Source organism: Salvelinus alpinus, chromosome 7, assembly GCF_045679555.1.
Source record: "Salvelinus alpinus chromosome 7, SLU_Salpinus.1, whole genome shotgun sequence".
Lineage (NCBI taxonomy): Eukaryota > Metazoa > Chordata > Actinopteri > Salmoniformes > Salmonidae > Salvelinus > Salvelinus alpinus.
The window spans coordinates 61,306,912-61,328,808 of NC_092092.1; the positions used below are offsets into that span (position 1 = coordinate 61,306,912).

General features: G+C 45.9%; 2 protein-coding genes across 4 annotated transcripts; both read right to left on the reverse strand.

Moving 5' to 3' along the window:
* On the reverse strand, positions 1-5,611 carry LOC139581417 (uncharacterized). Of its 2 annotated transcripts, none has more exons than XM_071411164.1 (3): positions 4,457-5,611; positions 2,731-2,833; positions 1-452 (listed from the first exon to the last, which is right to left on the reverse strand). In XM_071411164.1, the coding sequence occupies exons 1-3, from the start codon at positions 4,685-4,687 to the stop codon at positions 94-96; spliced, it is 693 nt and encodes a 230-aa protein (XP_071267265.1). In that variant the 5' UTR covers positions 4,688-5,611; the 3' UTR covers positions 1-93. The 2 variants fall into 2 exon arrangements, with proteins under 2 accessions (XP_071267265.1, XP_071267267.1); XM_071411166.1 differs by lacking the exon at positions 4,457-5,611 and adding an exon at positions 3,966-4,449.
* A 146-nt stretch (positions 5,612-5,757) lies between these two features.
* Positions 5,758-21,448, reverse strand: LOC139581414 (E3 ubiquitin-protein ligase BRE1A-like). 2 transcript variants are annotated; one of them, XM_071411159.1, is made up of 22 exons: positions 21,080-21,448; positions 20,507-20,684; positions 20,294-20,362; positions 20,093-20,191; positions 19,829-19,976; positions 18,099-18,284; positions 17,224-17,339; positions 16,513-16,659; positions 16,255-16,329; positions 15,985-16,104; positions 15,432-15,611; positions 13,903-14,038; positions 13,640-13,761; positions 12,988-13,144; positions 12,637-12,907; positions 10,583-10,700; positions 9,466-9,615; positions 8,373-8,582; positions 8,124-8,249; positions 7,843-7,983; positions 7,588-7,692; positions 5,758-7,204 (listed from the first exon to the last, which is right to left on the reverse strand). In XM_071411159.1, exons 2-22 carry the CDS (start codon positions 20,666-20,668, stop codon positions 7,028-7,030), a joined length of 3,015 nt encoding a protein of 1,004 aa, XP_071267260.1. In that variant the 5' UTR covers positions 20,669-20,684; positions 21,080-21,448; the 3' UTR covers positions 5,758-7,027. The 2 variants fall into 2 exon arrangements, with proteins under 2 accessions (XP_071267260.1, XP_071267259.1); XM_071411158.1 differs by having other exon boundaries at positions 8,373-8,585; positions 21,080-21,446.
* Between the last annotated feature and the right edge of the window lie 449 nt (positions 21,449-21,897).

Here is a 21,897-nt window from a genome sequence, read left to right on the forward strand (position 1 = left end):
TCGTGGTGGTTGCTTTATTTCATTTGAGAAACTGACACAGACCCCCTTCAGCACCACCATCCTTTACAACTATCCTCCCCCCCTCTCCTTCCATCACTCCTCTCCCTTCCTCCTCTCCACCACCTTCACCCTTCCCTCCAGGATGCTCATGCGGTCTTCCACTTGAACTGTCTTTTCTGATCCAGAGCTGGCCAGCCCCAGCAGGGCACACCCCAGCACCAGGCTTGCTAGCCGGACGGCTGTGGTGTCTGAACCAGCCTTGGCATCACTGACGATCAGGCCAAAGAGCCACAGCGCCATGCCCGCCTTCAGCATCCAGAACACCCTCCTCACCACACCCACCAGCAGGCGCAAGATGATGGACAGCACCCAGTAGCCAATCAGAGCCAGCAGAGCCCACTGACCAGCCGAGGCCACGCCCTCTGCGGTGAAGTGAGGGAACGGCAGGTGGACTGGAGAGAAAGAGGGAAGAGAGGAGGGGGGGTTAAGCGTATTTGAATATTGCTGGAGTGTAATTCAATTATTTTGTTGTCACCATCTTTACTCTTGAACTTGTCAGTGCATATATTTTAAGGCGTGAGTGAATTTGAGAAGCAATCATTGAGACCGAATGGCATGTGCTGTTAGATCCTACTACAGAAAATAAGTCACAGACACAAGAGGAAAAGCTCACACCTTCCAGTTCCCATACAGACATATTACGGACATATTCAATCAATCCTTATCCCAGTCTGCTGTTCCCACATGCTTCAAGAGGGCCACCATTGTTCCTGTTCCCAAGAAAGCTAAGGTAACTGAGCTAAACGACTACCGCCCCGTAGCACTCACTTCCGTCATCATGAAGTGCTTTGAGAGACTAGTCAAGGACCATATCACCTCCACCCTACCGGACACCCTAGACCCACTCCAATTTGCTTACCGACCCAATAGGTCCACAGACGACGCAATCGCAACCACACTGCACACTGCCCTAACCCATCTGGACAAGAGGAATACCCATGTGAGAATGCTGTTCATCGATTACAGCTCAGCATTTAACACCATAGTACCCTCCAAACTCGTCATCAAGCTCGAGACCCTGGGTCTCGACCCCGCCCTGTGCAACTGGGTCCTGGACTTCCTGACGGGCCGCCCCCAGGTGGTGAGGGTAGGTAACAACATCTCCACCCCGCTGATCCTCAACACTGGGGCCCCACAAGGGTGCGTTCTGAGCCCTCTCCTGTACTCCCTGTTCACCCACGACTGCGTGGCCATGCACGCCTCCAACTCAATCATCAAGTTTGCGGATGACACTACAGTGGTAGGCTTGATCACCAACAAGACGGCCTACAGGGAGGAGGTGAGGGCCCTCGGAGTGTGGTGTCAGGAAAATAACCTCATACTCAACGTCAACAAAACAAAGGAGATGATTGTGGACTTCAGGAAACAGCAGAGGGAGCACCCCCCTATCCACATCGACGGGTCAGTAGTGGAGAAGGTGGAAAGTTTTAAGTTCCTCGGTGTACACATCACGGACAAACTGAACTGGTCCACCCACACAGACAGCGTTGTGAAGAAGGCGCAGCAGCGCCTCTTCAACCTCAGGAGGCTGAAGAAATTCGGCTTGTCACCAAAAGCACTCACAAACTTCTACAGATGCACAATCGAGAGCATCCTGTCGGGCTGTATCACCGCCTGGTACGGCAACTGCTCCGCCCACAACCGTAAGGCTCTCCAGAGGGTAGTGAGGTCTGCAGAACGCATCACCAGGGGCAAACTACCTGCCCTCCAGGACACCTACACCACCCGATGTCACAGGAAGGCCATAAAGATCATCAAGGACAACAACCACCCAAGCCACTGCCTGTTCACCCCGCTATCATCCAGAAGGCGAGGTCAGTACAGGTGCATCAAAGCAGGGACCGAGAGACTGAAAAACAGCTTCTATCTCAAGGCCATCAGACTGTTAAACAGCCAACATACGCTGCCAACATACTGACTCAACTCCAGCCACTTTAAAAATGGGAATTGATGGAAATTATGTAAAAATGTACCACTAGCCACTTTAAGCAATGCCACTTAATACAATGTTTACATACCCTACATTACCCATCTCATATGTATATATACTGTACTCTATATCACCTACTGCATCTTGCCATCTTTATGCAATACATGTACCACTAGCCACTTTAAACTATGCCACTTTATGTTTACATACCCTACAGTACTCATCTCATATGTATATACCGTACTCTATACCATCTACTGCATCTGCCATGCCGTTCTGTACCACCACTCATCCATATATCTTTATGTACATATTCTTTATCCCTTACACTTGTGTGTGTGTGTAAGGTAGTAGTGTGGAATTGTTAGGTTAGATTACTGTTGGTTATTACTGCATTGTCGGAACTAGAAGCACAAGCATTTCGCTACACTCGCATTAACATCTGCTAACCATGTGTATGTGACTAATAAAATTTGATTTGATTTGATTTGATTTACAGAGAGGGAGAAGCAGCTCTTCTTAGACAAGGCCAACTTCCCTGAGGGTGAAAACATCTTCCCTGGCACAACTATTAACTAACTAAAGATACTGATCCGATGGCCTGAAAGTGAAAATGTTCTGGTTGCCAGTGGTGTGGTGAAAATACATTCTGATTTTAGCTCTGTAAATCCAGAAAAGATGGGATTCTATGCAGAAAGGATTCTCTCCCTCCCTCCAACTAAACACAAACTGACACCCACCATCAACTCCTGTGACCCTGAGGATATCTGTGACGTAAAGAGCGAAGATATTCAGTCCGCTGGCAGCTCCCTCAGCCAGAAACCGGCTCAACATCTCAAAGAACTGAGGGAGAGAGAGGGAGAGTGAAGAATGTTTGACATGTTTTGAGAATTATAACGGTTGCTCTGGTTGAAAAACATTATATTCCCTTTCTAGAGTAGAGCAGACATTCCCCTTAAAATGACCAACGAAGTCACCACCTTTCCCCCGACCTACATCTTATGTACAGTAACATAAATTTCTTCCACTTCTAGTGAATGTTAATGCAGCACGACTGAAAACTGATACCCTTAAATTAGAATGATAGCAACAGCTGTGGTCAATCAGTATAAATAGGTTGGTCACTGATTCAATCGTCTCTGACCAAGATCTTTTTGTGGGTTGCAGGTATGTTTTATACCACAAACATATCTACAAGTTGCCTTTGATCACACACAGGCCTTCAGTTAGTCAGTTAAACAATGTCAGTCAGTTACTATCCAAGTGCAGTCCTATGCACAAGTGTCTTTCCCAGCTGGCATAATGGGGGTGTTGTTGATGCTGTTTCACGTGTGTGTAAGATCGAAGCTGTCCTATCACGTCAAAAAAGACTTGACAGCTGGACCGACAACCCTCCAGACTGCTTAGCTGAGGTCAAGGGTAGTCACAGTAGTAGGACACAGACTACTCTGCACCTGTTGCTACTACACAAGCAGCACTGTTCTGTGTGTCAAACAGAGGAGGCTGGTGGGAGGAGTGATACGAGGGCAGGCTCAATGTAATGGCTGGATTGGAATAAATGGAACCGAGTCAAAGATGTGGTTTCCTTATGTTTGAGACCGTTCCATTCATTCCAGCCATTACAATGAGCCCGTCCTGCTATAGCTCCTCCCACCAGCCTCCTCTGGGTTAGAGCAGGACACAGACAACTTTCCATCTCTGACAGCTTGTAATGTGTCTGCATGCAACTTTTAAAAAGCCCCCCTGACAATCTAAAACATGGGAATGAATATGGCTATATACTGTTACAAACACATAAAACCAAATATACAACTGCCATGATAGTGCCTCCAATTTGAGTGATGTAGTAATTAACTGTAGGACACACTGTATGAAGTGACTGACACGTGCTCTGCATTCAGGGCTATAAGGAGTTTTGTTTTGGGTCCATGTCAGAGCAGAGGTTATTCAGGCGGGGAACCTGGTGGTTTCTTACCATGGAATAGATGTTCTCTTGACCAAGCACTGACTCTAAATACAACAGCACACTCTGGGGTAGGGGTGCCGGGCACACAGAGTAGTGGCAGCAGGGGAGGGGTGCATGGATATAGGCAGACATGAAATTAGGGCAGAGTAGATTGGAGGTCAGAGGAGATTATCAGGTAGTGAGGCAAGGGTAGAGGGGGAGATGCAGGGAAGGGGGTCGGGGAAGGAAAAAGGGGGTGGGGATGGAGTGAAGGAAGTGATGCAGAGGAATGCAGTCAGATTTTAAGGAGTACAATTTTAGTTGACAGAAAACCACAATTATGCAAAGCTTTTGAAGGTAGCAAAAGTCACCCTTAGAAATAAGATAATTGATAAATTATGTATAGTTAATTGATTAATGAACATGCTAGAATAACAGGAAACAGGATTGGGTGCTGATTAGATTTACTAAAATAACGACTATAAAGTAGGCCTACATTCAATATGGTTTATTTTCCAAACCTCAACAGTCGACTCGATCACATTGGTTCCCACCACGGATTCCACGTATCTGTGGACATCTTCGCAGGTCCCCGTGACCAGGGACCGGAGACTGAATGACGTTGGGTCCGCTTGAGGGCTCTCTTTGGACGGCATGGCCTGCCCGACGCATCGCGCAGCCAAACCGAGCATCAAAACAAGTGTGGATAATAAAACCCGTACTGAGGATGAATCTGTACTGTTGTTGATCATTTTGAAAAATCCGATTTTTTGGCTCCTTCGCGTTATAAATATAATGGACAATTATATAAAAACGTTTTCTATAAGATAAGCGGCGAAATCTATGGTCAACACAGATCGAGGTATGTGCAAATTTGCTTAAAAAAGTCGTAGTAAAAACCAGTGGATTAAAAACGGTTTCGGTTGTCAGTCATTCAAACAAAACGGCCGAGATGTAGCCTATTACATCGGCGTGCTCTGCAGGGGTAATACAATCTGGAGACACGAGCCTTGCAAACTTGAGAAAACAGAATTAGCTGGGACCCTATACTCTAAATTAGTGCTCGTGGGTTGTATAATCAAACATAAAATGTGTCACGTGCAAGTGATTAAATTACTTATCTCAGCGTTTTTAATTATAAACTTTGGCAACGTTACCCCAAACCAGAGCACCGTTCAAGGACATTTCATATTAACACAATGACTATATTTGGTATTGAACTGGTTAAGAATAGAACAACGGCAATTTCAAACACCGTATAATTTTCCAGCGGATGACAGTCTATATTTTGAACGCTAGTGATTATTTTACAACGTGTCGAGTTTTTTCAGGTTTGTGCGTTAAGAGGAAAGTTTTGGAAGGTACGATCATTGACGTGCTAAAAAGCGCGCGTCCCCATAAAGGTTTTTGGTTTCAGTATTCCACACGGATTTTATTATATGTTCATTTTTCCTTGCATCAACTTCAACGCTACGATGGATTGTCTTGCAAAAAAGCCGCTACAACTCGATGGGCGCCCCTTTCCGTTAAGCGATGCTGGCTTCTGGTTTAGTACAATCTGACAGATCTCCCTTCAAACCGGTCTGGGGTGCTATGCTAAAGGGGTGGGTCTGGGGTGCTATGCTAAAGGGGGTGGGTCTGGGGTGCTATGCTAAAGGGGGTGGGTCTGGGGTGCTAAAGGGGGTGGGTTTGGATGGCGGCATAAACAGATTTGGGATTTGCATACTGGGAATTGTGGATAACGCAGGTTAAGGGTTAAAACATTAAGATGATTCTGATGATATGATGAATTTGATGATGACATTGAATGATATACTGTAGCTAATAAAAATGCACAAACTTTACTGATAAGTAACCAATTGCAAGACAAGCTTCTAGATTTGATGGCAGTTGAATAACTTTCAGAGCAGCAATATTACACATCGGCATCAGTTCAAGGTATTAGTATCATGTCTGTCTATGGCCTGATGAGGCAGCTTTCAAATACAAGGACAACATTGACTGGTCACACAGACAGAGTACAGGTGGAGCAAGGGTCCCTGTTAGTCCAGGGACTCTCACCATTGATTTTCTAACCATCTAAGCAAATGGTTCTGCTGTTTTTCCTTCTCCCTCACACGTGTGTAAACTGACATGTCCACACACACACCAGTCTAAATCCAGAGCCCGAGGAAGGTCATCTGGTGTCTAGTTCCCTGGGGTAGCAGTACTGGGGAGAGAAGTTGACTATCAGTTAAATGGTTATCAGGGTCTGTTATCAAATGGTTATCAGGGTCTTCAGCACATCACTGCAGCCCTTCAGGACTGGAATTATTAAGTGGAAGAGGTCTGTATCTCTCTCTCCACCAACTCAGTGAGAAGAGAAAAACACCCCCGGTAGCTACATCAACTTTGGAAAAGTGTGTCTACGAGGATCCCTTCAAGTCAAATCTCACTGTTCCCCCACACAAGGCCCTAGGTACTGTAATCCTATTGTTGAGCCCCAGGCAGTCTCTCCTATAGGCTTTTCTTCCAGCCAGCCAGGCAGTCTCTCCTATAGTCTTTTCTTCCAGCCAGGCAGGCAGTCTCTCCTATAGGCTTTTCTTCCAGCCAGGCAGGCAGTCTCTCCTATAGTCTTTTCTTCCAGCCAGGCAGGCAGTCTCTCCTATAGGCTTTTCTTCCAGCCAGGCAGGCAGTCTCTCCTATAGGCTTTTCTTCCAGCCAGGCAGGCAGTCTCTCCTATAGGCTTTTCTTCCAGCCAGGCAGGCAGTGCACAGCCAGCAAATATAACCATGATCTCTATAAGACAATGTAATGTACACCAATCAAGAAACAACCCTTAGCCCCCACCACTATTGTGGAGATCCGAGAGTACTGAATAAGTGTCAGCAACTCCACATAGCCTATCAGAGAGCAAGGTGGATAGATTCCCATAACGATTACATGTCCATCAAACCTCTCAGATTTCTAGTCTCATTCCACCTCACTCTTTAGAGTGGTGATAACAGTTTTGTTTGGCTGGAGAGAAAGCCCGGTGTGTGGATACCGCTGACCTCTCGGCACCACTATCCTACCCCCTACGCTCCCTTCCTCCCCCTCTTCCTCCACCCTCTCTAGCCGATGTAGATGCGGTGGAAGTCGTTGGCGCCAAAGGCGGCGTTGCACTTGGGGCACTTCCTCTGGCGCGTGTCGTAGCGCGTCTTTACACACTCGAAGCAGAAGACGTGGAAACACTTGGTCAGGACGGCGTCCTTTACCCGGGAGTTACAGCACGGGCACGTCAGACGCGCCTGGGGGGGTAGAAATTGAGGGAGAGAGAAAGAGATGGGGAGTAAGATTGATAAAACAGGTGAATTATAGTTGCATTATTACATATTATAAACTGGGTGGTTCGAGCCCTGAATGTTGATTGGCTGATAGCCGGGGTATATCAGACCGTATACCACGGGTATGACAAAACATTTATATTTACTGCTCAAATTACGTTGCTAACCAGTTTATAATAGCAGTAAGGCGCATCGAGGGTTTGTTGTATATGGCCAATATACCACGGCTAAGAGCTGTATCCAGGTACTCCGCGTTGCATCATGGTATATTGGCCATATACCACGTTCCTTATTGCTTAATTAAACATACAGTACACCTGGTATAAAAGCGTGTTCATCCAGACTACCTTGTAATCGTTGATTTCCTCGTTGAGGATGTCGTCTCCGTTGCGGACGGTCTCGGCTGGTTTCTTGGCCTTCTCGATCTTCCTCCGCAGTTTGGAGATGTCCTCCTGAAACACAACAAGGATAGGAAGAGCAGGGTGCTGCATACTTTAAATAAACAAAATTTCAATTCTGTTCAAGTGGATTTGAATCGTGTGTGTGGTTACATGAGCACGTGGGCAGTTACCTAAACATGGCGAATGTGTGTGTGGCCTGACCTGTGCGCGGCGCGCGTTGAAGGACTCCTTCTCTCTGGAGATGCTGTTTTCTATGACCTCCTCCCTGACGGTTCCCAGTCTCTGCTGCACCTGGTCCAGCTGACTACGCACCTCCTCCGACAGCACCGATGACTCCTGGGTCTAGAGGAGGGGAGGAGTGAGGAGACGGGGGGTAGAAAACAGATATGTTGTCCGTTGGCATTTTTCAAGGAGTAGGTATTCTCTGTGTGTGTTCACCTGTGCAGTTACCTACGCCTAGTAAGAGTGTGTGTTTTAGCTACCTTGCGTTTGTTCATGTCCAGAGCCTGTGTCCTCAGAGCCAGCTCTCTCTCTGCTGTACTGATGGTGCCCTGGAGGAGGCGCTCTTTCTCCTCCAGCTTCCGCACCACCTGCAGCTGGGCATCCACCTGAGAGAGAGATTTGCTACTGTCAAGTTACTGTCTTTCCCAAACTTTATCTCTCAAATTGAGCATTGTGACATTCTGACGCTCAAATCATTTTACTGCACCGTTTCAATCACTTCCTCTCACCTGTGTTTTGAGCGTGAGCAGCTGGTCGGCGAGTTCCTCCTTCTCCTCCTTGAGCAGCTTGTGGATCTGGTTGGACTTGATGCGTTCCGACATCAGCTTGAAGTTGGCGTCATCCTTCTCCCTCAACTGCTGCATCAGCCGGATGTTCTGCTCCTGCATGTCCTCAAAAGCCTGGCCCGTAACATCCATCTCACTCAGCAACGCATCCTCCTCCTGGTGGGAAGGGGGAGAGACAGGGGGAGATCGGGGGGGTGAGGAGGGAAAGAGAGGGGCGGGGAGGATGGGAAGGAAAGAAGGGGGAGAGGAGAGAGACAGGAGAGGAGGGAGAGACGGGAGGGAGATGGGAGAGAGAGGGAAGAGACAGGGGGGAGGGGAGAGAGGGGAGAGAGAGACGGAAGGCGGGGAGGGGAGAGGCAGGGGAATGGGGAAAGACAGGGGAAAGGGAGAGGGAAGGGACAGGGGGGAGGGGAGAGAGAGACGGAAGGCGGGGAGGGGAGAGGCAGGGGAAAGGGGAGGGGGAGAGACAGGGGGGAGAGACGGGGGGCGGCAGGGGAATGGGCAAAGACAGAAGGAGAGAGACGGGAGAGGGGGAGAGAGACAGGGGAAAGACAGGGGAGAGACGGGAGACAGTGGAGGGTAGAGAGACGGGGGACAGTGGAGGGTAGAGAGACGGGGGACAGTGGAGGGTAGAGAGACGGGGGACAGTGGAGGGGAGAGAGACGGGGGACAGTGGAGGGGAGAGAGACGGGGGAGTGGAGGGGAGAGACGGGGGAGTGGAGGCGAAGGGGGGTGGAGTGGAGGCGAGGGGGGGTGGAAGGGAGGGACGGGGAGTAGAGGGGATGGACGGGGGAGTGGAGAGACGGTGGGGGGGAGTGGAGGGGAGAGACAGGGGAGTGGAGGGAGGGGGGATGGAAGAGGAGAAGGAGGGGTGGTAGAGAGAAAAAGTGGGGTTGAAGGATAGATGGAGGGGGGAGGAGCAGAGAGGGGGGTATATGAATGATGGTGCGAGAAATTAGTGTCTTTAAAATTGACCGTATTATGCTTAAATGCACATATGTAAACCCCCCCACGCACACACAACCCACACACACACCTGCTTGGCCAGGGAGAGCTTCTTATTGAGGATGTTGATCTGTTCCTCCACAGAACGGATCTTCCTCAGTGCCTCCTCGTCGGCCATCTTCTTCCCCTCTCTCCTCTCCCTCTCCTCCAGATCCCTGAGACGCTGCTTCAGCTCCTCCGCCTGACACACAGAAAACACAGCTGTTATCACCATCAATAAATCACTTCTAATCACCCAACAAGGTATTGAAAGCGTTCCACAGGGATACTGGCCCTTATTGACGCCAATGTTTAAACATTTTTTTAAAACCTGTCCCCTCCCCTTCATCTACACTGACTGAAGTGGATTTAACAAGTGACGTCAATAAGGGATCATAGCTTTCACTTGGATTCACCTGGTCAGTCGATATCATGGAAAGAGCAGGTGTTCTTAATGTTTGTATACTCAAGTGTATATTTAAGCAATAAGGCTAAAAGGGGTGTGGTATATGGCCAATATACCACAGCTAAGGGCTGTTCTTATTTAGCACGCAATGTGGATGCCTGGACACAGCCCTTAGCTGTAGTACACTATATATACAAAAGTATGTGGACATCCCTTGAAATTAGTGGATTCAGCCATTTCAGCCACACCAGTTGCTGACAGGTGTATAAAATCTTCAGACAAATTCAATCTTTATCGACAAACATTTCCAAGAAGTCAGTTACTGAAACCACCGAGGTGCCTTATTGCTATTATAAAAACTGGTAACCAACATAATTAGAACAGTAAAATGAGAATTCTGAGCTTAAACCACCCAGTTAATAATGTCTGATATAACACGCCTTTCAGCCAATCAGCATTCAGGATTCGAACCACCCAATTTATAATAACCAATAGTAACTCAATACACAGAGAGCACACAGCAGTTACCACAGTTATTCCATCCATCAATCACTACCCCTCAATACGAACAACCCAATACACAGACCATTACTTTACTATCATACCATCACTCCAAAAAAACTAATAAATAATACACGTAAAGAATTCAATACTATCAACAACTATATGCTTCAATAGAGGAACGTCCCATACAGTGCTTGCTAGCGAAGTGTCACTGTTTAGTTAGTAACGTCAGCTAAGTGTGTCTCAGCTAAGTATGTACCTCTGACTTGGCCTTCCTCTCAGCGGCCATGAGCTGGACCTTGTCCCTCTGCTCTTTGGGTGCTGACCGGTACATATCCAACAGTAGTTTCATCTCCCTCTGAGACTCCTGGGCTTTCCTACAAGGGGACACAGCAGAGCCTGTCATTAATATCATCCTAACCCCCATCATCATTAATATCATCCTAACCCCCCATCATCATTAATATCATCCTGACCCCCATCATCATTAATATCATCCTAACCCCCATCATCATTAATATCATCCTAACCCCCATCATCATTAATATCATCCTAACCACCATCATCATTAATATCATCCTAACCCCCATCATCATTAATATCATCCTAACCCCCCATCATCATTAATATCATCCTAACCCCCATCATCATTAATATCATCATTAATATCATCCTAACCCCCATCATCATTAATATCATCCTAACCCCCATCATCATTAATATCATCCTAACCCCCATCATTAATATCATCCTAACCCCCATCATCATTAATATCATCCTAACCCCAATCATCATTATTATCATCCTAACCCCCATCATCATTAATATCATCCTTAACCCCCTCATCATTATCATCATTAATATCACTTCTTAATAGGGGGCGCTGTTTTCACTTTGGGAAAAAATCGTGCCCAAATTAAATGGCCTCGTACTCTGTTCTAGATCATACGATATGCATATTATTGTTACTATTGGATAGAAAACACTCTGAAGTTTCTAAAACTGTTTGAATTATATATGTGAGTAAAACAGAACTCATTTGGCAGCAAACTTCCAAACAGGAAGTGAAAATTCTGAAAATGGGTCTCTGTAAGGCCTTGCCTATTCAATTGCCTTGTATTTATGGATCTGTATGCACTTCATACGCCTTCCACTAGATGTCAACAGGCAGTAGAATGTTGAATGGGGTGTCTAGCTTGATGTGAGACCGAATGAGAGCTTTTGGAGTGACAGGTCCGCCATATTGGCAGTATTTTGCTGCGCACCTGGGAGCACCATATAATTTTCTGCAATGCGTTAGGTAGACACGATGAAATGCTCCGTCTTGGACGTTATTGGATACATATGAGAAAAACATCATAAAGATGGATTTTCAACTGAGTTTGACCAGTTTATTCGACCTTTATTGTGACTTTTGGAATTTTTCGTTCCATGCGCCAAGAGTTGATGGACATGTGCGCTCCACAATGCTAGCCAAAGTTGCTAATTCGACAGAAGAAATTGACATTCTAAAACAAAACAACGATTTATTGTGGAACTAGGACTCCTTGCACTACATTCTGATGGAAGATCATCAAAGGTAAGAGAATATTTATGATGTTATTTCGTATTTTTGTGGAATATGTTGGCTCCAACATGGCGGAGAATGGCTGAGCTCTGTCTCAGATTATTGCATGCTGTGCTTTGTACTAAAGTTATTTTTTTAAATCTAACACAGCGGTTGCATTAAGAACAAGTGTATCTTTCATTTGCTGTACAGCATGTATTTTTCAGCAAAGTTTATGATGAGTTGCTGTGTAAAATTTCTCCGGACAATTTGGTGTTATTTGTGAAGATGGCTGCGTTGTAAAACCCAGATTTGTAGCTATAAATATGCACATTTTCGAACAAAACATAAATGTATTGTATAACATGATGTCATAAGACTGTCATCTGATGAAGTTGTTCAAAGGTTAGTGATTCATTTTATCTCTATTTGTGGGTTTTGTGAAAGCTATGTTTGCGGTGAAAAAATGGCGTTGTGTGTTTGGCTATTGTGGTGAGCTAACATAAATATATATTGTGTTTTCGCTGTAAAACATTTTAAAAATCGGACATGTTGGCTGGATTCACAAGATGTTTATCTTTCATTTGCTGTATTGGACTTGTGATTTCATGAAATTATATTATATGATATCCCTGTGGCGCTAGGCTATGCTAGTCAGCGTTTCTGATGAGAATGATCCCGCATCCGGGATGGGTAGTCCAGAAAGGTTAATAATATCATCCTAACCCCCATCATCAATCATGACTGTCAATCATCATCAAACTTACTTTAGGTCCGCCCTGACAATTTTTAGTTGCTCCACCTCCTTCCTCTTTGGTCCTCCAATCACAGACGGGCGCTCCAGAGCCACCTCCTCCAATTGGTTGCTGGACCCAGCCTTCTCCTTCTCCTCCTTCACGGCCCCACCCCCTCCACGGGTTGGCCTCTCTCTCTCCTTCTCTCTCTCCTTCTTCTCCTCTTTCTTCACTTCCTTCTCTTTCTCCTCCTCTTTGATTTCTCCCTCTGTCTCCGTCCCAGGCTCTGTCTTCAAAGAGGTACCTACAGAGAGAGAGGATGAATATCAGTTAAGAGTTAATAAAGAGTTACTAAATAGTTAATAAACACTTAATAACACTTACTAGTGCTGTTGGGCGTGGCTGAACCATTGTCAGACTCCACCTTGATGGTGACATCACCAGAGGCAGCAGGCGTCAGGGGGGAGGTGGTCTCTTCCTTCACATCCAGCTCCGTACTGGATTGTGATTGGAGGATAGCGCTGCCCTTCGTAGTGCGAGCCTATGAGAGGAGGGAATTGCACAGAATTCAGATTACAGGATTTTCTCTCTCTCTCTTAATGGGCTTCAACTCCCTTAGTCTCTCTTATAGTCTCCTCCTTGCATGCCTCACACTCTCTCACCTGGCTGAGGTCCGTCAGTCTGTCTCCCACCTGGCTGAGGCCAGTCAGTCAGTCAGTCAGTCAGTCAGTCTCCCACCTGGCTGAGGCCAGTCAGTCAGTCAGTCTGTCTGTCTCCCACCTGGCTGAGGCCAGTCAGTCAGTCAGTCTGTCTGTCTCCCACCTGGCTGAGGCCAGTCAGTCAGTCAGTCAGTCTGTCTGTCTGTCTCCCACCTGGCTGAGGCCAGTCAGTCAGTCAGTCAGTCTGTCTGTCTCCCACCTGGCTGAGGTCAGTCTCTCTGTCTCCCACCTGGCTGAGGTCAGTCTGTGTCTCCCACCTGGCTGAGGTCAGTCTGTCTGTCTCTCACCTGGCTGAGGCCAGTCTGTCTGTCTCTCACCTGGCTGAGGTCAGTCTGTGCCTCTCTCAGTCTCAGCTTGTATTTCACCACCTCTCCCTTCATCTGCTGGTTGTGTGTCTGCAGTGTGCTGATCAGGTGACGCATCTCCCTGTTGATAGGACCTGAGAGAGAGACAGATTGAGAGAGAGAAAGAAATAGATGAGATGCTGTTTTCAATGAGGATCTGAAACTGCAAGTAAATAGTAGCTGGTGAGGAGGAGCGTAAGGCCATATTTGTTTTAATGCGAGGTGAAGACACTGACCTGCTTGTTCATTGGCAGCGAGGGTCTGTTCAAACTCGATCCGGAGCATCTCGTACTCCTTCCTGACCTGGGCCAGAGTGTCCTCCAGCTGGAACACCTCTGTACGCACCTTCCTCTGGAGAGACACCTCATCATTCTGGAGGAGAGAGGGGACCGTTACCACACACCCCCCCCCCCATTGTGTTTGAAGGGATACTTCGGAATTTTGGCAACGAGGTACTTAATATAATTCTTCAGAGTCAGTTGAACTTGTGGATACCATTTTTATGTCTCTGTGTCCAGTATACAGGTAGTTTTGTGAGAAAATGTTAACTACCGCAATGACTGGAAGTCTATGGGTATTTACTAGCATGTTAGCAGATACCCATAGACTTCCAGTTATTATGCTAATGCTAGTTAGCAATTGCGCTAGCGCTAGTTAACAACTTCCTTCAAACTGCACATAGACATTTTTATCAGTTTTCCGTTAAAAACAATAAGAAAAATGTACAAAATTCTGTGTGAATTCACAATGCAGCTGCCAGCAATGGTTTGGGTCTCATGGTGCGTCCCTTTCAGATGGTTAAGCATTGCACCTGCGTTACTGTACCTCAATTCCACCGCGAGAGTTGGCATTTTCTTCATTTAACTTCTCAAAGTATTGCCATACAGGACTTCTCTGCTGTCATTTTTCCAACTGTTAACTACAACTCCAATCATCGACTCCCATTTCTGAGTGTGAAGATTCTGTATTTTTGGAACGGAGGAGACTGACTAGCCGTCGTACTTCCGAGAACAAACACTTGCATCTTTCATAGCAAGCTAGCGAGGGACAAAGAGAGGGTCCCTGTACAGGCATATCGGCCACCAGGCAGAACCCTGCACTAGGACTACCTATCGACAATCAAAAGCTATATCTTGCAATTTCTTGGCTTGCAACGTTTGTTTTAAAGTGTCTGTCCTATATCTGAGAGCTGGAAGGAAGATCAGGAAATAATTTGTGTATATTTCTTTACCCATATTTAACAATTTGTGGGCATTAAACTCCTTCCATATTTATTTATGTGAGGCTTGTGGCGCCCTAAAGCAAAACAACCGACATGTACATGTTCCTGAGTCTCACCTTTCCAGAGTAGTCATATTAGTGTGTAGCCAAAAACAGCTCGGACATTACAGATAGAAGTTGGCAGATCAGCGGAACCGACTTCAGATGAGTCCCGTGACACCATCATGTTCCTGAGAGTCGATTCTTTCCATCGAGGGGTTATAAGAGTTTGTATGCCAAACCGTTCGGATGCTACAGACGTTTTCGTGAGAAGACCAATTTTCGGGATGTCTCACGGTCTGACAAACACCGCTGTAACTCGGACACCTTTCACCGCAGATGCGAAAGGCTGCCATTGGTGGATATCTCTAGCTTAAAGTGACATATTTTTAAAAAATATGCTAATTAGATTGGCTCTAGGGGGTATTTTTCTTCTCATAAATAGCGTTAAGGATTCTTATTTAGTTTAAACGTTCATACCTCTAGCTCGCAAACACACACTCACCTCCATGTGCTCTAGCTGTCGGAGGCGTGCCGTTCTGGTGGTGTTGAGGCGTGTGCGCGTCTCGTCCAGCTGAGACTTAAGGCCCACAGACTCATTGTAGAGGACAGAGAACTGGGACTGGAGACAGCGGTACTCTGAGCTCTCCCTTACCACCCCCTCAGCACGACTCAACAACTCCACCTAACAGAGAGAGAAACAGAGGGGGAGAGAGAAAAGCAGAAAAAGAGAGCGAGAAATGGAATGAAAGAAATGAAGTGAGAGAGCGCGAGGTGAAGACAAAGTGTGAGAGAAGGGGAGAGAAAAGAGATGGACAGAGCAAAGAGAGGTGAGCAAAGCAACAGAGAAAAACAAGAACCTCCCCCTATCTATTTACCTTCATTTGACTGGTTTGGTTGACTGAGTAAGGATGTGGGACCTCAGGTAATCCAATGGCTGGGTTGGGGGAGAGGCCCTGTCCCTGGCTCTGTCCCTGGCTCTGTCCCTGGCTCTGTCCCTGGCTCTGTCCCTGGCTCTGTCCCTGGCTCTGTCCCTGGCTCTGTCCCTGCAGGCTCACCTTCATGTTGTTGTTCTCCTGGTTGACCGTCTGCAGGTCCTGCTGTAGCCGCTGCAGCTCGCTCAGACGGTTCTCCGCCAGCTCCCTGTTCTCCTCCAACTCACTGTTCATCTCCTCAAACTGACAGATGGGAGGGGGAAAGAGAAGAGAGAGACGGAGAAAAAGGGGGCAGGGGGAAAGGAGAGGAACGGGAAATTAAAGAGTTATAACTCCAGGTCCATGTTGTTTCTGACAAGTACAAATGGCAGAACAAAGAGGATGTTTTTATACCTTTCTCTTGTTGATGGTGATGGTTCCACACACACTGCTGGCCTCCCCACACACCTTGTAGCCTTTACTGTTCACCTGGGAGGAATAGCACTTGGAATAAACATGCTACATTTACATAGATATAGTGCTGTGGTATATAAACGACATGACACAGAAATACTCCATTACAAAATGGTAAACATAGGCTAGTGGCTGTCAAACACATTGCTGCAGAAAGACTTGAATTGGATTCACAAAAACACACAGCAGCAGCCTTACCCTCTCCAGGATTTCTCCCAGGTGTGTGTTGAGGCGGGTTTCTCTGCGTCTGATCTTCTCCATGTCCCACTGGAGTTCTTCGATGAGGCCCTGCAGCTCACTGACCCGTGTGTCTGCCCTCGCCACCGCCCGCCCCAGAGAACGAGACTACAGGGACACAGAGTTACTGTCAATATGGGGGCTGGTGGGAGTGGTGGTGATCCACTAGTAAGGTACATAGTGTAGAGATCAACAAACAGAGAATTAGTGCAAGTGTTGATGTAAGACAGGGATGGGCAAATGGTGCCCCTCCCCCCCCCTAATTTTTTTAGGAACTCAGTTGGGGTCTCAACTCACTGTTACGAGTTAGAATAGTAGAATACACAAGGTGCAATTTGGAAATGTGGTTGTGCATCAGCAGTTTTCCTGTTGTTATGTCAGAAACTGATAGTCAGTCAATTAGCCATGTCAGCTAACAGTTTTAGATTGCTACGGTAGTCTAGCCAGCTATCTAAATTTAGTAATCATGGTCGATTTTACCTGTCGGGGGCCCCCATTGATTTTGTTAGTCAGTCTAACTCAGATGTCATCTTAAAAACTGCAAACATTTCTCTCTACCCTATGGCAAAATGTGTAAAGTAAAAAAGTATTTATCTGCTGTCAAGAGGGGGACGTGATCCCCACCCACATCAAACTTGCCCACCCCTGCCGTGATGTGGTGCATCAAATCACCTCGCTAGTCATGTGACTGTGCTTCTGCTGGAGGTCATCGGTCAGCTGACGCAGCCGGTCGTTCTCATTGGACAGGAGGGTGTTGAGCTGTACAGCGACGTGCCACACAGAGCCCTCTGGAAATACAAGACATAATATAATGACATTAATACTCCTGACTTTCCTCACATAACAATTACCTTATTAAATGCTAATACTAGCTTCTGTTTGAAAATGAAAAATAAATAAACACTTACACCCTTGCTGTTCTCACCATCTTCACCCCCAACCCTCACCCTTCTTCACATCTCATTCCCTCTTTCCTCTTACCCCTACACACCTCTCAAACCATCCCCTTACCCCTACACTCCCCTCATTCCTCTCAAACTATCCCCTTACCCCTACACTCCCCTCATTCCTCTCAAACATCTCCTCTTACCCCTACACTCCCCTCATACCATCCCCTCTTACCCCTACACTCCCCTCATACCATCCCCTTACCCCTACACACCTCTCAAACCATCCCCTTACCCCTACACTCCCCTCATTCCTCTCAAACTATCCCCTTACCCCTACACTCCCCTCATTCCTCTCAAACCATCTCCTCTTACCCCTACACTCCCCTCATACCATCCCCTCTTACCCCTACACTCCACTCAAACCATCCCATCTTACCCCTACACTCCCCTCATTCCTCTCAAACTATCCCCTTACCCCTACACTCCCCTCATTCCTCTCAAACCATCTCCTCTTACCCCTACACTCCCCTCATACCATCTCCTCTTACCCCTACACTCCCCTCATTCCTCTCAAGCCATCCCCTCTTACGCCTACACTCCCCTCATTCCTCTCAAACCCACCCCCCCCACTTCCTCCCACTCTCTCTCCCCCATCACCTGCTCCAGAGTCCTGGTCCTTCTTCAGCTGCTCCACGGTGGTCTTCAAGCTGTCGTAGATCTCCACTACGCGGTTGGCCTGCTTTTGGCTGGACTCCACCCTCTCCTGCAGTTCCGCCTCCATCTCCTCGCTGCTGCTGCTGGCCAGCGTGGCCAGGAAGGACGTGGTTGTCTCTCCCTGTTGGCCTGGAGGACAACCACACGGTGCAGACAGGAGTTAGTACTCACTACCAAACAGTGGTGTAAAGTAATTAAGTAAAAATACTTGAAAGCACAACTTAAGTCATTTTTGGGGGGTATCTGTACAATACTTTACTATTTATATTTTGGACAACTTTTACTTCACTACATTCCTAAAGAAAATAATGTCATTTTTATTCCATACATTTCCCTGACACCAAAAAGTACTCATTAAATTTGAAATGCTTAGCAGGACAGTAAACTGTCCAATTGACACACTTATCAAGAGAACATCCCTGGTAATCCTGAATGCATCTGATCTGGAGGACTCACTAAAGACAAATGCTTTGTTTGTAAATGATGTCTGAGTGTTGGAGTGTGCCCCTGGCTATCCATAAATTTAAAAAAACACATAGAAAAAAAAATTATACAATGTTGAAAATAGTAAAAATAGAAAAACCCTGGAATGAGTAGGTGTCCCAACTTTTGACTGGTACTGTATATATCTATATACAGTGCTGTGAAAAAGTATTTGCCCTCTTTCTGATTTTCTCTATTTTTGCATTTTTTTTTTAAAATTCTGAATGTTATCAGACCTTCAACCAAAACCTAATATTAGATAAAGGGAAAATGAGTTTACAAATAACACAAAAACTGGACACTTATTTTATTTATTTAATTAACAAAGTTATGCAACACTAAATTCCCCTGTGTGAAAAAGTAATTTCCCCCTTACACTCAATAACTGGTTGTGCCACCTCAGCTGCAAAGACCGCAACCAAATGCTTCCTGTAGTTCTCAGTTTCTCACATCGCTGGGGAGGAATTTTGGCCCACTCTTCCATGCAAAACCCATGTCTTCCAAAAGTTATACTTTTGTATCTGTCGATAGAACATTCTTCCAAGAGTCTTGATGATCATCCAGGTGCTTTTTGGCAAACTTTAGTCAACTTTTTGGATAAGATGGGTGCCATTATCCCTGGCGTAAACCAAACACTTCATTCCACAGTAAGAACCTCATACCAAGGGTCATGCATGGTGGTGGTAGTTTGATGCTTTGGGGATGCTTTGCTGCCTCAGGACCTGGATAACTTTCCTTAATAGAAGGAACCATGAAATCTGCTCTGCATCAGAGAATTCTACAGGAGAATGTCAGGCCATCGCTCTGTGAGCTGAAGCATAGCTGGGTCAAGCAGCAAGACTGATCCAAAATACACAATCAAGTCTACATGAATATGGTTAAAAAGTAACACTTCTGCATGGAAGAGTGGGCCAAAACTTCTCCACAGCAACGTGAGAGACTGATCAACAACAACGGGAAGCGCTTGGTTGGAGTCATTGCAGCTAAAGGTGGCACAACCAGTTATTGAGGGGCATTGGGTGTTGCATAACTTTGTTTATGAAATAAGTAAGTCATTGTTGTGTTATTTGTTCACTTAGGTTCCCTTTATCTAATATTAGGTTTTTGTTGAAGATATAACATTCAGTATAAAAAATATGCAAAAGTAGATTAAATTAGAAAGGGGGCAAATACTTTTTCTCCCTCTTTACCTCGATCTTTGGCTCTCTCCTGGTTGGAGTCACCGTCGGGTTCTGGGGTGTCAGGCTTTAGGCTCCGCCCCTCTCCTGCCGGGGATTCGACAGGCTCGCTTCCTGATTGGTCGTAGCGCCTGCCAATCTGGCGCACATTGTCATCAAACTAAGAGGAGGAAGTAGATGGTATTTAGAATATAGAGAATTGTTGTAATGCAAATGTTATCTATGTGCAATGTTTGAATTGCATATGGTTCATTATTTGAGTGAATGAATAGTTACCTGATTCCAGTATCTGTTCAGGATCAGTAGGCTGGCATCATCAGTAGCCTGACGAGTCTCCAGTCTCTCGATTCTCTCTCTCAGCTCATCCTCAATCACCTGCAGAGCAACGGTCCCATTATAAATGTATATAGTGAAAACAGGAGTTGTAGGTTTGTGTGTGCCTGTGTATTTGTTTATGTGTGTGTGAGACTAACATACCTGTCTTTGATCGAGGGATTCTCCCAACTTCCTGTTCTTCACATGGAGAGCTTTGACATCCTGTTCCTCCTGACCACAAGAGAAAAGACCGAACAGATGACAAGAACACAATCAACGGCACTGCTGACGAGCCATAACAACTACCATATGAAATGACAGACAGACTGACACAGATAGGATAAATACAGGCTAGGCACTTTGCAGCTCTCTCACCGAGTTGGACACCCCTCCGAGTTTGATGACGGTTTCCACGGCAGTAGCGCTGACCCCGGGAACCCCGTCCTCTCCTCCATCTCGCTCCCTCCGTTTATCGGGGGGCGCACCGGACGAGGAAGAGGGGGCGCTGGAGTCACACGGACGCTTCTGTCCTGACATCCTGAACCCAACACCGCTGTAGTAGATATAGGGGGATATTAAATATGTGCACATTGAGATCCTAGCTAGCTAACGTTAGATAACCTTAAATAACGTGGTGGATCTTATTGTAGGAAACTACACGTAGCTAGCTACAGTCATTAGCTTACTATATAATTTCGAAAGAGCAAACATTTGTTTTAATTCTAATTCAATTTCAGCTATTTGGCAATGTTGCATTTACCAGTTAGTTAGCGAATTCCCAAATATGTTGTAGATAGCAGTAGCTAATAGTAGCCAGTTTGCTAATTCAAATATACCACACGCTATAAAATAGCCTTTCTAAACAGAAAACGTGAGTGGGGCACTTTACATCAATACATTTGATTTGTTATTCCTTGTAGAGTCGGTGGTTTGATTCAAATTCCTTACCAATTTTTATAAAATTGTGTTATTTAGAAATTCTGTCAATGAATGTTGATATTGCGGCTTCTTTCGGCTCTCTTCCGGAAAGGGAAGTAGCCACTGACATTGAAAGTCGAACCACTCATCATTTTAAAGGGCGCCACCACGTGGTGGAAGAAATTACATTCAGAATCAAAAATATAGAGTTGGAGAACTAGATTCTCATTCTATTGCTACCATCCTTACAAAAAAGGATTGCAGTTTTGAAAGTGCAGTAACTGCAGTCGACTGTTGTATTTTGGGGGCAGTAATTGCAGAATAACTATGATATATTGAACACAGTATTTGCAGCATAATGCTGTTATAATGCACTCTAACTGTAGTTATACTGCACTCTGACTGCAGTCTGTGTTATCTGCGGATGGAGAAGTGAAGTATGTAGTACTGTATAAATAAATGTTGGTAGCGGCTACAGGTGGCATATTATCTCACTGTTTTATTTGTGGCTGCAAGTAAACAACACTAACGACTGTAACAGCATTGTCTGGTTTTGGAGATCAAAGTACAGAAATAAAGTTTGTGCCTCATTTGTAGTTTCTCGCTCTCACTCTCTCACACACACTTTCATTCATTTTCTCTCCAGTGAATGAGAGGATGATGGGAACGGACTCTGACCCAGAGTGTTTGTGAGACTATTGTTGGCGGTTCCATGGTCCATCTTGTGTAAGCTTGATTTGTAATAGCTGGTGCGTTTGTTTTCCACCCTGCCTACCTCATACCCGGGGTTCAAATACATTTGTCTGATGCAGTCATTCACATGTTCATTTCATAATGTGGATTCTGTC